The 16,626-nt window shown below is 43.1% G+C and overlaps 1 protein-coding gene across 11 annotated transcripts in view; it reads right to left on the bottom strand.

Annotated features, from left to right (window-relative positions):
• FAM13C (family with sequence similarity 13 member C) overlaps positions 1–11,088 on the bottom strand; it is a 131,074-nt gene extending 119,986 nt beyond the window's left edge. Inside the window, exons 1-4 of one of the 11 annotated variants that reach the window (XM_021283510.2) lie at positions 10,659–11,088; positions 8,041–8,215; positions 7,628–7,837; positions 5,749–5,932 (exon numbers count right to left, since the gene is read on the bottom strand). In XM_021283510.2, the coding sequence (XP_021139185.2) occupies positions 5,749–5,932; positions 7,628–7,837; positions 8,041–8,110 (464 nt within the window). In that variant the 5' untranslated portion in view covers positions 8,111–8,215; positions 10,659–11,088. Of the gene's footprint in view, positions 1–5,748; positions 5,933–7,627; positions 7,838–8,040; positions 8,216–9,749; positions 10,555–10,658 lie in introns of those variants that run through there. The other 10 variants (XM_021283292.2, XM_021283265.2, XM_065067803.1 and 7 more) reach the window with 10 other exon arrangements.
• Between the last annotated feature and the right edge of the window lie 5,538 nt (positions 11,089–16,626).

A 16,626-nucleotide genomic window follows, 5' to 3' on the forward strand; every position in this document is an offset into this window, starting at 1 on the left:
AGCTCTCAGATTAAAGGTTGGTGATGAGCCACACATGGAGGCCCCCAGTACCCAAGATAATTCAGCAAAGCAACCAGCTGGGCAACTGGATAAAACAGAGTCCCAGCCTCATTTCCAACAAGCGATCATTGGGACAGAAACCAATTTAACCTGGTGGGTTCACAGCACCGGGAGCCTCACAGTGGCAGAGCCCCAGTTTGCTGCAACAGTTCACAACACAATGCATCTTTGGGGCAGCACAGCAAAATGGCCAGAACCTGGCAGTAACTCAGACATGAACTTCATAAAATCAAGGATGAAGGGGACAAAAAAAGCCTCAGAAATCTGCCATCACTCACTGGCATTGGGGCTGGAAGAGAGTAGTTTTGTTCTAGCTTAGTTTGTGAAGGTTAAATTTTATGGCTAGAGTATCTTTTTACCAGAACTACCTGGAGAACAACAAACAAACAAAACCAAAACACCAAAACCACAAAACCACACACACCCTCAACAATAAAAAGAAAAAAAAAAACACTACACACCTCAGATACATAATGCAGTGTAACTTCTGGGTGCTTCCATTAACAGGTTGGGTTGGGTTTGGTTGGCTTTTTCTTTCTGTCCCTTTTTTTTTCTTTTAAATAAATAGCAGTTGAACTTGTACTATCCACACAAGCAGACTAAGTTGGAATAATTTAATTAAAGTCAATGAATTCTTTGTATGGAATTCTAACCTTATTCCCTGAAGGAATGGTGTATTCCACCTATGAACTATTTGAAGCTTGGAGAACATTTACATAAATGGCATTGACTTAATCCAGCTCCTCCAGCCATGCTGCACCAAGTCAGTTCCACCCAGCACAGTATTAATATTTAAACAAAAAATTCATAAACTCTGCGGAGACATACACACACCAGTCTTCTGTTCACCAAATCACTACATTCATCATTCATTTGTGATTGTAAAGTACAAATACACACACTGGGTGCAGTCCAGTTGTTTTCATTCACATTCTTTTGTAAACTTACTGTTGTTTCTTTGAAAATTTGTGTTTGGGCTCCTTTCAAAAGAAGATGCTTTGAGCAGAGTTATAGCCAAGGTACAACAGATGGAGTTAGAGGATAAACTATTGTATCATCACTTCTTTCTTCAAGGTTGACTAAAATTTCTCCTCCTTAGATTCCTACTCATCTCAGGACAGGCTCAGTTTCTCCACCAAAAAAAACAAGCCTGTGTGTAAAACCCGGTTGACCGAGCAACAGCCTTTTCTGCGTACAACAATCTTAAAAGATTGTGTGCCCAAACATTAACACCCTCAATTTACAGGCCATACATGCAATCTTTTTAGTCCCTTGTCTTCTTTCTTTAACTTTGACATATATTCCCAAATCCATCTGTACCAACTGTTAACTCCTTACTAGCAAAGGACACTCTACAAGTTGTTCACGAAGATTAAACGTCTCTCACCCTACTTACTAGGTCCCACCTTCCTTTACTAGCAGCCTGTGGTTTTGTGTGCCTACTTCTCATTTCATCTTCAATCTAACCTGTACTCTGGGATGTGACCCCACAGCTGACTCCAAATATCAATGTCTGCTCGTCTGCAGATATTCATGGGTGGCAACAGAAGTGCTTTCCACATACAGAAAATACATTTTCAGTTTTCTCTGCAGACACCTTTCACAATGACTTTCAATTAATTTTGTAAAATAATCACTTCCTGACTCTTCAGATACTTCTGCTGCTTGTGGAAACTTTATTATGGGCCTGATAATAGGAAAACCACACTGCTAAATCCAGGAATGTTTCTAGGAAGAGCACAGCTGCTGAACTGTACTTTCCACTTCATCATAAAAGCCCTGTAATCAGTTGTAGTGCAAATAAAACACAGGAAAACTCTCACTGCAGATAACAATTAAAACTTGATCATAAGGAATAAGCTACTGGTTCCCCTGAGTTTAAGCCTTTCAAAGCTGCTTTGTCACAAAGTGCAAGCGAGAAAATCCATACAGTCCCTTGCCTTGGCTTTGTTCGGGACGTCTGCCAAGGTTCCCTGCCAACAGAGGCTTGCTGCAAACTTACAGAAAGAATGAGTCAAAGGGAGTAGAAGCAAACAGCTGTTTAGCCAGCATCCTTGTGCACTCACATAACAATTACTTGCTGAGGGTGGTGGCAGAAATTTCTTTACCAAGATGAGGCATAAAAAAGCACCCATAGGAATTAAAGTGACATCAGCTGAGTCGTCAATAAAAGTGAAGCAACACATTATCCTCCACGTTCACAGAGACTAGAAGGACATGAAAGAGCTCAGAAGAAGAAGGGTGAATGACAGAAAAAGATAAATAGTTCAGAGGATGAGCAGAAAATAAATAAATGAATGAATAAGCATTACAACTTGAGAGAGGAGTGGAGCTTAGCAAAGAAATTCTAGAGAGTAGCCAGCCTGATACTTTACCTACAAGTTATGCTTATAGTTCCTTCACCTACAAGGAGGTGAGGACATGAAATCTGCATCATGCATACTGAAGTCTCAAAAGATAAGAAACAGATGTCAGGGTCAAAAAACTAAAAGAAAAGCAAAGTAAAAGGTGTTGGTGGAGCAACTTATAATAAGTGAAGATAGCTTAACAGTCTCATGGGGGAAAAAAAAAAGCATGAGGGAGTAAGGTCAGCAGAAAAATAAGAGGTGGTTTGCAAAGGATGCTAAGGTAAAATTAAAACATCTTACTCGGTTATGCCTTTTCTGAAACATACCTTCTTTTTTTATTCACACTTTTGGCCCCACCACCCTGAACAGGAAGCATATATACTAAAAATATAATAGAATTCTTCCAATATTAAGATGATTTCAGTCAAATATTCAATATAAACAAATATTCAATTAAAGACACTGCAACAGATTAAAAATATAGAAGAGACAGATTCTTTAAATTCAGTTTTCACACAAACAGTGATATTAGTTTCCTAGCATTTAAATTTCATGATAGTAGTTTTCTGGGACCCTGTAACTAGAGTTCCAATATGATACCTGTGCTAAGGTTTATATTTTTTGTGCTGCAATTACCATAGTTACTAATTGTGAAGTATATGCAGTTTAGGCTGACAAGGTATAATGAGCAGCAAGCCTTATATTCTGATTTTGCATCCCCAAGGTCCATATGTGTTCCATGTTCCAACTACTGAATATTCCAACTCAGACACTTCAGCGAAACCATAAGCATGTCAGGTCTCCACAAATAAAAGTGTCAACAGATTGAAGCAGGTGGTGATCATAGACAGAATTTACACTTGAATATAAATAGTTCAAAAATTTAAAGTAAAAAAAGCTTGCAAACAACCTAGTTTACTTGTTTAATGCCAAAGAAGAAAGAAGTAATTGCACAAAAACACAGATTGGCAGAACACATGCAGAAGAGTTTTAATACCTGCAATGATTTAATGCCATAAGTGGAGCTGACATCACATCCATAGGTTATTTCCACCAATCGCATGGGGTATACACTTCTGCAGCTTAGATCTAGACTCGTTTTTTTCCATGACCTTCACATTCTGACTGAAAATCTATAGGAAGTACTACCCAACATGTCTCACTTTCCAATGAATCTACACTCTGCCTGCCAAGTGTTTCATAATGTGGCAGCTAATTGCACTAATTCTTGCTCTGAAAGACATAAAGGATATTTATGACTTTATTCCCTCAGTCAGCATGTATGGTTTGCCACATTAGACTACCTATAGCTTTGCTGCTGTACAGGACAATACAGATGGCTTATTCTGAAAAATTTGAGGCCGCAGGTCAACTCAGCAGGAAATGGCACAGCAATCCCAATGAGAGAAAACACCAGTTGCCAGGCTCTCCTCTCTTCCCAACTACCAAGAAGCTGATTTTTCATAATCCTAGAAGGACAAGCATCAAGGACAGCATTAGCGATACACTTTACCAAAAAATGAGCTCCAGACTTACTGGTTTCTCTCCTGGAGCTGGTGAGATCAGAATGACTGTAAGAAGCTGGAGTTAATGTTCATAGAGCAGATATACTTCTATTTATGGCAGCTGTGTTGGCTTGACAAGCAACCATCAGGGAAACCCGACGCTCATCGTTTTCAAGGCTTTGCAGGCAGGTCATTGCCACAAGCATTTAGTTTAGCACTGAGTGTACTTTAAAAACCAGACAGAGGGGCATGTTCAGAAGCAGCTGGAACATCTCCCAAAACAGAGAGGAATGCTTAAAAACTGAAACAGCTCATCAGTAAGGCAGCCTACTGGATTCTTCTGTGCAGATACAGAAATCAGTGGGCACACGTTCAGACAATTTGAGAACAGAGATAAAGAAATAAAACAAAATATTCTTGTGACAGATAAGAAAATATTCTGATGGCAGAAGAGCGACAGTCAGTGCAGTCCTTGTTGAGTTAGTGTGGAGGTCAAGGGATAGTTTCTTAATCAAGGCCTTTTAGCATCAGCCTTTTATAGATTTATAAGTATCACCACATGACTAATTCAGACACTGTCAAGTATACCTCAGCTGTCTATACTAATTTACTAATTTTAGCATGCAAATATTAAGGAACTTTGGGTTTGGATGCAGAACTGTTTTGTTCCATCACTGAGTATCCCCCATGGTGACGCCTGTTCTCACAGGAGTGAACAGCATAGTACCTGACACACTGCATCCTGTTAGATTCTTCCCCTAGCTGTACTTTCGCTGAAGTAAGGGCCCATTTACTTATATCACCTGCAAGGGTTCTATGCTGGTACATCTGGTGATAAGCCCACAGAGCAGGTAAACAGACAGAAACAGAGATCTATAGAAACAACAGCAGGGGTTAAGAGTGCAGTTCCCCAAAACAAAGCCTATAATTGATTTTTAAGAAGACTGGTACTAATTTTGCTGAATATATATTTTTAATAACCTACTTGGCTCATCATACATAAAAGTGAAGAATAGCAATGCTTTTCTTACTACATATGAATTGTTAACACATACATTTTGCACAGTGGCATTGACTCATTGTTCACATTAAACTGGAATAGCTACATTCCACTAAAAGATTTACAATTTGTAAGACAGGTATAAAGATTTTAATATCCTCTAGTGTCAACATGCAGGATAGCACAAAGAACTAAATCCTTCCAGCTTCACTGGAAAATCCTTCATTATCAAACCACTCTAGACTGTTCCTTCGCAACATCTTGACTTGCGTGACACGAGCCCTCCCACCTTTTGTTTTTTGGCATTCAGCTATGCATCCACTCACCATCATCCCCAACATCTCTAGGTTCTGCCAAGCACTTACTGCTTACAAGTTTGGCTGGCCTCTGCTCGGATGCCAACTTGCATTTCAGTGGTAAGGGCAAATGAGTTATTTCTCTTTCCTGAGAGAGGAGATTCCTTTCTCTGACGTCCAATGTTATTACAAAGTCAGCCTTAGCTTTTCAGAATCAAGACTAACAACGAAGTATCCTCCACAGCCAGCACCTAGGTTGGCTAAGAAAAGAGTAGTTCTCATTAAACCACTCTCCCTCCCTTGTGCCTTTTCTCTACAGATCATTTCTTACTTCACACTGGCCCTGTAGAGTCAGTGCCTAAAAGGATAAAGGTGGTCAACCAGTTCAGAATCTGTCACGCTGGCCCATAATATACTATATGAACATTTAACTTTCAAAATGCTGCACAGATTATTGGACATACAAATATGACAGAAAGTCTCATTATGAAGCGCAAACTAGTAGTACTATTTAAGGCAGCTAAATAGAGAGTATTCACCTGAACAGAGCAGGTCCAAACACAATGGCTAGGTTTTCCAGAGTCATGAAATTCACTGCGCTGTATGTTGCTATCTTTAACAGGAAAGCAGACAGGAACTGAAGGAGGTTTTGATGGGCTTGGGGCAGCCCACTGAGCAACTGTCTCAGGTTCTCTATGCATTCTGTTGTGTGGATTTTGTGCTCTGGGGAGGGAAAAAAGAAAGTTATAATAGTTATTCCTAATAATAACATAATTCCATCATAAACATTATTAAGGTCCGAGAAAGAACAAAGGTGTTAAAATATATTAGAGCAAAGAATAAATACGCACTGAATTTTGACAACAGTGTTCACATATTAATATTTAAATACCATGGATTTTCCAGATATTATATTTTATATACACTGTTTCTGCTATTATTCTTGTTATGACAGAATCATCTAGCACTTGCTGCTTTTTAATGGAATTGCAGGCAGCAGTCACATACCTGTATCCTTAAAGCTGCCTTTAAAGATGATACAAGATTGTCAGCCTTGACTCTCCCCAGAGATCTTACACGTGCTGTATGATTCTCATTAAGAGGAATAAGAAATTGTACCCTTTCGGCCCACATCATCTTTATTTCCTGACTAATTTGTAGCTCTCAGTCTCAAAACGTTTTTGCTCTATAAATATGCAACTGCAGTTAAACAGAGACGCTTAAAAATCTAAATTTGGGATACTTAGTATGTTCTCGGTTCTCATTCTTCAAAGAAGAGCCACAAGGCAGAAAAAAGGTTCACAAACAACTCCATTTAATCATCATTCAGAATTAGTAAGACAAAGTCTCCTGGTCATTAGAACTGAGGTGACAGTACTGCTCAATTACTGACAGCTGGTGCTCAAGTTCTCCATAGATCACAAGGACACATCTGTGTAGCTTTGACATTGTGAATAGCGAATCCTGCCCTAAAGGATTTTAGCCCTAAAAAATACATTTCATAAAGGCCAAGACCTATGGTGCTCAACCTATTAATGATAGATATGGAAAAGGGGTTGGGGGGCAGGAGGAAATAACAGCAAGACTGTTCAAGGTAGTCAAAACAAAGTACCTGCAAAAAAGCTGTAGATCTTTCAGCATAGACTTTCATAGTTCATGAAAGGGATTTTTTTTCTGGTAAGCACATACATAACAGCACTTAGCAGATGAAGTTTGAACAAAAGCAACTTGCAACCCAGCTCACAAACCCCACCTATTTGTATGCAAACACCTGAACAAGTTACTGCTCAAAATCATCGGTCAGAATAGTCTGAACACATTAGCTCAGCCACTACAGACATGAATCAGGCACTAGACAGTGTGTTGCTGTAGATGTTCATCTTGGCTTTGCATCTTGAATGCTTGTGCTTGAATGCTGTGCCACATGCTGCTGTCCAAGAAGACTATAAGAAAACTAGCAAAAAGTACTAAATGGGAACCAGGATGTACAAAAAGGCTCTTGTACAAGGGAAGGTTAAATACAGAAAGAGGCTTCAGCTTAGAAAAGAGAGAATTGAGGCAGTGGCTACGTAACTGCAGGAACAGCATTATGATGGTGATTAGATTAAAAATAAAAATGTTAACTAAGTAAGGAGTAAGGTATCCAATTTAAAAAGAAAGCATGTCGATGATGTACTTTCTCAAATAATACAGGATTGGGTTGCAGAATGCCTTGCCACAAGATGTTGGGGAGTCCAAAAGCCTTTATGAATTCCAAAAAAAACTGCAGACAAGATAGACTAGTCCATCAAAATCAATTAAACATCAATCTTGGGTTAAGAAAACTTAAATCCTTGCTTATAGAAAAGTGCAACGAGCACATACATAATCTACTAATGTTAGAGAAAGACAGAAGCTTGGAAGGTGCTCGTTCTGTACCTTGGAAAGCTTTTAGCAAGCCAGAACAGATGTTATCTGGAAAAACAGCCACTGGTAGTTCTTTCAGAAAGAGTTTCAGGAGGCTGGCCACAGAATCAACATCTCCATCATTAATAAGGTCTACTTTTTCTCCTTGATTGTATTTCTGTTTCAATTCCTTGATTTTATTTACTGAGCCACTGACTCGAAATATACCGACGTGCTCCAGACCTGTTTAAGAAGAAATACCAAACAGTAAGCAATGGTTGCATTACTATACCCATGTGATGAGAACTGGATCTCAGAAACAAAGAACTCCTCTAAGAAACCACAGTAACTGTAAAAACAGACTTTTCAGCAGTTAGAGCTGAAAAGTACAGTTTAAAGAAAGAACAACCGTTTTCAGAGACCAAACACAGAAAACACCAACTTACCAAACTCTTCTAGGTACTCTACCATCTGTGTCACAACAAATGGCACTCCACATTCTGTTGCATTCTGCATGAGAGCCTCCAGAGGAACACCAAATATGCTTCTTTCTCTGCTTAACTGTAGATCTGGTGAGACTTTATTTATTGTGTGCCTGACTTGAACAGAAGATAATGATTTCTGGGGAATAAAAACAGGCAAGTGATAAGCAGAAACTGGTCTTCACTATTTTAAGGTCCAAGGGTCTACATCTCAGGTAAAAATTATTGTCCTGTACAGATTTTACTCCTACTGCATGTTCTTTAAAGTACCGGTATCACTCTGGTAGAGCTGAGAGAAGACCTGTGACGGGGTAAATCCTAATAAAACCCATTCACATCCACAGAGAAAATGGACCCCAGGTGAAGGCAGGTGCCATGTTTGGGGCAGGGAGGGATCCCTAATCTCCTGCCTTAACAACAGCCCAACAGTCAGCAAAAGGCTGACCAAGCGCAGGGGCACAGCCTTCCAGTCCCATGAAATTTGCTATTTTCTACCCAGTTCACAAAGACAACAATTGAAAGGTTCATGGAGGAGCCAGAAGAACAATTTAAGAGGCAGCATGAGCCTGGTAAAGGGTTCACCACTGCTCGCACAGTAATTCCAAATTTCTTGCCCTGAAAAATGATGCAAAAACATAGGTACAAAATCACAAACAACTTGCACTCGAGAGCTCCTTTTTCATTTTTTTGGGATGGAGAGGCTGATGAGGACATGCACAGGGGACGCTGCCGGGGCTGAGGGGTCTCTGTGTGGGTAGCAGGGGCTGTCCAGGTAAGGGGGGGCTGGTTCCCACCAGCTCCAGAAGGTTCTGCAGTCACCCTTCAGTGCAGCCACCTGTGGTGCCTCAGGGGGACATCTTTAAGAAAGTGGGAAATGCTGCCTGGCCATGAGGAGTCCTTGCTCCCTTATGCCCTTTCCCTCCTCTTTTACCCCCTGCTTTGCCCTGTAAACAGGTGACACAACCCACTGTGCTCCATTTTGTCCTCTTTTTCCAGCTGGGCAGCTACACTCAGTCATGAAGGACTGGACTCATTTTCACTACATAACGAGACCAGAAGCCCACACGTGAGTTGCCCAGATTTACCAGTTCAGAATCAGGAATACTTAAACATTATCTGCATTTCATTTTAAAGGGGGATTTTAATTTTTTGTACCATCATCCAAACACATTCTAAAACCAGCTTCTTCTTAAATGTTTTTGTTACTACGTTTTCAGAAGAAAAAAGGAAAGACTTTCCTATAGGTTTGTAGCTGAACTGCTACAGAAAAGCTGGTTTTCAGCTCATAAATTCCACGCTTTCGGTAAAGCTGCAAGCTGGAGCCTAAGGAGGCCACGTCCAGCCACGCTGCCATGGCAAACACACACAAACATGCTCAGACACCCAAACCTCGCTTTGCTCTTTCAGCACATGATGTTAATGCTAAAGCATTGATAATTACCCAAAAGTAACCAATATCAGCATGTACCAAATATATTTTGCATCATTTTTATATATAAGCCACGAGGTGTTTAAGAAAAAAAGCCTCTAAAGTCTCTGTGTTATATTACTGTAAATACCTCCTCTTTCCCCCTTCAGATGCAGCAGTTGTGCTGGGGGAAGAAGCACAGCCTTCTCAGAAAGAAGAAAGGGTGGGAGAAAGGACTCGAGAAGCCAGATTTAACTTCACTTACACAAATTGAAAGGGAGGCACCCGCTCCCATATTTCGGCTGTGCTGCTCTGAAGACACCATCACCTTTCTTCCCCTCACAAATCCACGCAGACCGACCAAAGCTAACTGCAGCTATTGGGCTGCTCCTGAACAATTAATTTATCATAGCATAATTGCTAGGCATCATCTTAATCAGTAGTTTCACTCCAGATTTTGTTGAACGTAGAAATTAACCGCTGGTAGGAGCAGATGACTTGTAGCCAACAGTTGCTTGCAGAGTCACATTGCACAAACTGAGGGTTTGTTACCATCAGGAGATGTTTCCATGGCACCTAACACACACACAATGGCACGGTTTCCTGGAACACAGTGATCGTGTGCTTGATATTTACTTTTCAGAGGGTTTTTTTTCAATGCAGGTTTGCAGGCACTCATATTACCTGCTGGTCATTCTGCCTGCCAGCAGCAGTAAGCAAAATATTTTGAGATGGCCCTCAGTGTATACAAGTTATAGATACACATTTATATAACACCTGCACAATCATTTTGGTAAACATACAAGCAAGATTCCATCCAGCCTTTGAAATACAGAAGATATAGATGCTGTTAAGCCCAACATCCTCTATTAAAATTCTTCCAGATGCAAAGCCTTTCCTATGAAATAAGCCACAAAGAAGCAAGTAATGTTGCAGTTAAAGCTAGGAGATTCTTAATATAAATTTGGTAAGTACATACAAAGCAAAACCAAAATGCATAAGGAAAAAAAAAATACAGGCATTGAGTCAGAGCCCCTTGGTGGAGTACTAGAAAAGCAGGAGTTACCCTGTAAACACACCAGACTGCTGGTTCAGCACAGACAGCAAGGTAATTTTCTCTTCCTCGGCAGAAGGAATACCACTTAAAAATTGTGCAGAACTTTAGCCCACTTACCTCTCCAGAAGATCCCACGATGAGGTCTGGAAATGTTCTGGTTCAAGGCTTTGCTGCCCATCTGGTGTGAGAGGAGACCTTTTGTGACAGAGCACTGGAACAGGCTGCCTAGAGAGCTGGTGGAGTCTCCTTCTCTGGACACACTCCTGTGTGACCTGCTCTGGGTGAACCTGCTTTAGCAGGTGGGTTGGACTAGATGATCTCCAGAGGTCCCTTCTAAGCCCTAACATTCTGTGATTCCGTGACCTCACAGAGGTGACTTTGCTTTCTCAGTAGGGCATGCCAGCCCCCACCACCCAAGTGCAGCCAGGACATGGCCAAATCCACAGTGAGTGGGGCCATATCTAGACAAAAACTCCTCACTGCTGCCTCCACGTGCTCCAGCCCTCAGAAAATTATGCATTTTCCCTGCTGCATGCCAGAACCTGCTAGCTGACTTCTCTGGCCCAACTGGCATTTAATCCATTTGTCTATGGTGCATGGGATGTTCCCACAGCATGACTGGCTCTCTCAAAGCTCATTTTGTCCAGTGGCATGCAAGGCTCAGCCCTTTCCTCGACACCATCAATCCTCACAGCCCCCTCACCTGCTCAGCCCGTGGGCTGAACTGGGGGTAGATACCACCTTGCCCAGCAGCTCAGCCTCCCCCAAGTCAGAAAGAGAGGAGCTCCCCTAACCCATGGGCTACCTGGTGGTACCAACTCCGCACCCCTCCCCACCAGCCCAGGCAGCGGCAGCCTGGCCTTGTCTCTGCAAATGAGCTCCACTTGGGCTCATCAGCTGTAGCTGCTTGTGGAACCCTGCCCTGACCCCTCCAGCACAACCACCCTACAGCATCGCCCACCTCACAGCTGAGCCTCCTCAAAGCTGTTAGAACTACAGGTGGTGTGAAAGCTGATGGTGTTGCCCCCCCCCCCCCGCCCCATCCCTCAACACTACTTCACATAAAAACAACTCCTAAAAAAGAGAAGAAAACGTGTTGCTCCTCCCACATCCCATGGTGTGGTTGCCCTGTCACAGCAATATGGTGTCCAGTGCATGACATCCCCTCCCTGCTGCATTTGAATCCTCTGCCCCACCACTGCCCTTCAGCCACCATAAACAGTGCTTTGCCGTCCTTCACATCCTCACAGACTTTACTGTTGTGCTTGCAAAGCAGCTGGAGCAGGAGCAGCTCCCCCACCTTCCCTGGGTCCCTTTGGGACAGACAAAGGTACAAGGCTCTCAGAGCCACCAGTGACCCAGCTCACCATGCTCGTGGGCAGGCAGCGATTTGCCCTCTACAAAGAAATATCTCACAAAAAAGCCTGTGCAAACCAAAACAAACAAACCCACAAAAATTATAAAATAAAAAAATCGACAGCTCTCTAAACTTCTTGCTCCCCACCCCACAGTACGTTTCCACCCTCCATCTTACTAAATGTCACAGGAATCATCCTGCTGACATGTCACTCTCCCCTGCTGCAGCCAAACAAGTAAACTGTAGCCAAATACGTTTAAAAGCAACAAACTCCCTGCCTGAGCAGCGAGCACAAGTGTTTCCTACTGGATAATCACAGCACAAACGAAGCAGCAGCGACTGCAATCAGCTGCTTGGTCTTTACTGCTCCTTTAATTGAAATTATTGAAGAATTTGTTTTCAAGACCTGCCTGTTGGGTCCAAAAGCAAAATTCAGTGAGGCTTGCAGAAAGTGAAGCCATCTCAGTTTCCCAGAAAGTCTGTAACAGCTAGAGGGCACACGAGGCTTGTCAGAGAGTGGGACCTGGGGACACCCAGACACAGCAAGGAGACCCAAGCCCTGGACGGGATTTTCTTTTTGTACCAAGTAACGGGGTTCCGAGGGATGATTTCTCCTTGCATTGATATTGTACAAAGAGCAGAAGGCTGCAGGCAGCACAAATCAAACATGTAACTGCTCATACTGAGTAGCTGCAATTCACACCCTTCCTTCACAGCCTCTGGATCAAAGCCAGTCCCTGCAGGACTTCAGATACATGAATAGGATGTGTGGTGCTTTGAGCAGCCACCTTGAATTCAAGGCCCACATCTAAATTAAAACCAAAACTTTTGGTCTCCCAGCACCCTGCCGCCCAGGGGAAGGCTTGTGAGGGAAGGCAGAGCCTGGCCTGGGTGGTGTGAGGGGCTGGGGAGCGCTGGGGGCTGCTTTTGTACTCCCTTCCCTGGGGGAACGGCCTCCAGCTACTGAAAGGGCTGCTTTGGAGGGTTGCTGGTGTCTCAGGAAAGAATAAACATGAAAGGAAAACAGAAAAGTTTGGTTTTCTTCCTCAGAAAACATGTTGTTTTTACAGAAGCATTAGGAACATCGGGAACTCTGTGAGAGAGGGCAGAGGTAAATCCGCTATCAGCAGCAGTAAAAAACAGCAGCAAGAAAAATGATTAACCAAGGCTTTACAGTTCATTAAAGAGTTTTCCTTCAAAACTGCAAGCAGCCTGTTCCGCTCATCTAATGAGCTGTGTCTCGGCTTCAGGAGCCTCCGAGCACCCAGCCAAACAGGAAAGCAAACCCTTTGTGGTGGGCAAGAGCACAGCAGCCGGCGCGTGCTCCCGCGGAGAGGCCGTGGTGGGGATGCGGCCTGGGCAGCCCTGCCACGCTGCTTCCCCCGCCAGGCTCAGGTCCAGCTGGAGGGGCGGCGGTGGCTCTGGGTTAGAAGCAAACAGTGGGGAAAGCAGCCCCACTGATCCCAGCTGAAGAGTAGCTGGCAAAATGCAGGCTTTGAGCATCAGGTGCTCAGGATCAGAGCAGATCCGTGGGGTTCATAAATAAACACATAAAGCTTGACCTGAAGCAAAGAAATTCACTCCAGTTGCAGCTGCTAGCCAGCTCCCCATGACATGATCCTCATTATGCAGAGACCACTTCAAAAGCAACTTTTCAAGGATATGTGGGCACACAATGCTGATTAAAAAAATCAATATTGTATGTTATTCATTAAAAGCATTGTCCACCCATAAGTGCTGTGTTTCAGTCATACTGCTTGCATACTGGTACCTAACGTTAACCTGAAACAGATTTCATGATACCTTGATTTTAATTGGGTCATATTTGGAGTGTTTAGTTCTTTTTTTTTGCTGTTTTTTCAAGTTGATAACTGCAGAAAAGAAAAACCCTTCCAGTGTGTCCGAAGGTCAGAGAACACCATAAATACAAATTAATCAGCTCATGAAAACATCTCTGTTTGTCTCATCTGTAGTAAACATTCCAGACCCTTTGTGACTGCTCTGCTGGAGTTGCTAAATTATGCTGTTGCTACAAGATTATGCACTGACTTGTTGTATCCAGAACACTGGACATCACAAATTCATGTGATCAACCTCTAGGTCATTTCAGCTGCTTTAAAAGCCTTTTCTTCCAACATATCAAAATAAATGCCAGCCCAGTGGAGGAGAAGGCCAAGGGTCAGCACCCCCCAGGACCTCACCGCTGATGGTGTTGCTTTTTGCAGCTTCTCAACAGGCAAATCAGCATCCCCCATCTGCGAGACCCATGATGTAGTATGTGTCTCCTGCCCATCCTAACGCTGAGGCCAGACTGACCCTGTGGGAACTGAGGGAGGAGAAGGTCCTGTGAGACGAGAGAGCTTAAGAAGATGATGTTGTACCAGGGATATAGGACTCCAGCGCACTGTCAAGAACTGATTTGAAAACCAGGGTTTGTTCTGGGTGGGGTGCTCAGACAAAAGTCACTGGCATAAACAGGAACACTATTGCTCTGACTTTGAAATTGATATGACTTTTTAAAAACAGGATAAAACACTAAGCAAGTCCACAAACCCATCCCCAGAGCGATGCTGGGGATAACGTCGGGACACACCCGGGGCCTCACCGTCCCCAGGTGTGATGCCGGAATCAACACCAGGATCCCCCCAGGACAGGGCCGGCATAACCCCGGTGTCAGGCCTGGACACCCCTGGTGTGATGCCTGGCATGACCCCAGGTCCTGGTAGTGACCCCAGAATTACACCAGGGAGTCTGGGCATTGACCCCAGCATCTACCACCCTGTCAATGCTGATGACTTACTTATCAAGCAAATGAGACACTGATAATTGTGTTGTAGCCCTCCTGCTACCATCCAAAAACCTCTCTAACCTTTGGGCTGATTTGAACGAGGTGTGTCAGGATAGAAGGAGGAATGGTTCTCAGATAATACTCAGGTTACAGCATCTCTGGAAACCTCTTCCTGGAAAGGAACCCTGCAAAACTATAGAAGTAAAAAGCAAAAAATGAAACATGAAATCTTAGGTCTCATTTATCAATTGAAGTCAAAATTAGTACAGTCACAGTACTCAGCTAACTGGCTAGGAGTCACAGCACATACTGCCTGCAGTGGCAATATACAGGGTGTTTCAGTAAGATGGACCTGATTCCAAATTGTGTGTGATTTCAAATTGTGTCCATCTTTTTGAAATGCCCTCTAAAATTCTTCAACAGCCATGGCTCTTTCCTCACTGATGGGTAGGGTTACTGCAGGAAACTATCACAGATCACTGGTCATATTCCCATGCATATCAAGCTGCCGAATACTAGGCTCCATTTCCATTGCAAAAGTGTTACATATTGCCCAGTCATCAACATTAATTCCAGACGAATGTTCTCAAAAAGACTGAAAACTAATTTAACTCCGGTTTAATATTTAAACTACTCAGAATGTATTGTCATCAGGAGGTGAAAGACTTTAAAGGATATTAATCTGAAGGCACCCATACCCAGATTATATCCAGTATGCCACTGCAATGTCTGTAAGGTGTGTAAGACATGGTACTACTGTCATATGCGTGCAGTGAAATCTGTCTACAGCTGCCATGCAGAACATCAAATAGGTGCAAATCCACATCAGATAACCATGGCTCCAACTTGGAACTGGAGTTGCATTTATGCCTGTATCAACTACTCAATATTTTTTCCACAGGCAAAATAAGCAATGTGGGGAAAGAAAAAAACACAGTAGTTACACCCAGCTGACAAATGGAGGGAAAAAACCAAGATGCTAACTGCATCTTTGTTTTTGTCAAGTTTTAATACAAACATAAGTGAATCCCAGAAAGTCATCAAAAACTGCCTGAAGCCAAGCTAGATTTTCCTACATTGGACCAGAAGAAGGAACATTACTTGCACTTATGTCTGCCCCACTTAGAGCTTATATCGCTCCTGTTTAATGAGGTGTGCAAACATAGTAACTCTGTGCATAGCACTTTGACAATAAATATTGCTCATTACATGCCTGTTTGGTTTTTTTTTGTCTTAAGGATTATTTTTAGCCAGAGTCCCAGCAGACGTTTGAGGCGCATAGCACTGCTGAGAACTATCTGGGCATTTGCAGGCAACCATACGGAATGGAACTCAGGACTGAGAACCCAAGGCTTCCCAACATGCTCCACTAAACTTTAAGCCTACAGCAAGAAGCCAAAAAGCGTGACATGTTGGTAGGAGACTTCTGTGACTGCTATGCAAGAGCAACCAGATGCATCTCTGGCACGGGATCAGCTCCTGCTGCAAATGCCATTGCCAGGGCACCCGGGGCAGCACAGAGCCAGCCCAGCCATCCCACCTTCGCTCTAACACCCGCCTGGCTCAGGAGCAACTCCAACCTTCCAGTATTTCCCCAGTCACACCAGACTTGGGCCCTGGGTTGGACAGAAGCAAAAAGCCAACACAGCCCCAGAGCGAGCCTGCAGCTAGAGAGCACCCAGGTTTCAGGGGCTCTCTCTTCACTGGCCTGTTGGGTGTTAAAGTGTTGCAATTCTTTCCACTCTGGCTTGCCCCGCACCTCTTCAGTTATCCCCCACCATGCTCTCTCTTGCTCCCTGTTCCTAACTTTTCTCCTTGCTATGTCCATGACAGCACAAAAACAACAACCTCATAGCGAAGAATTTCTTCCTTAGGCTTAATATAAATCTACCCTCTTCCAGTTTAAAGCCATTACCTTGTTGAAAGCTCAACTACTAAAC

This window comes from Columba livia, chromosome 6 (genome assembly GCF_036013475.1).
Source record: "Columba livia isolate bColLiv1 breed racing homer chromosome 6, bColLiv1.pat.W.v2, whole genome shotgun sequence".
NCBI classification, from domain to species: Eukaryota; Metazoa; Chordata; class Aves; order Columbiformes; family Columbidae; genus Columba; species Columba livia.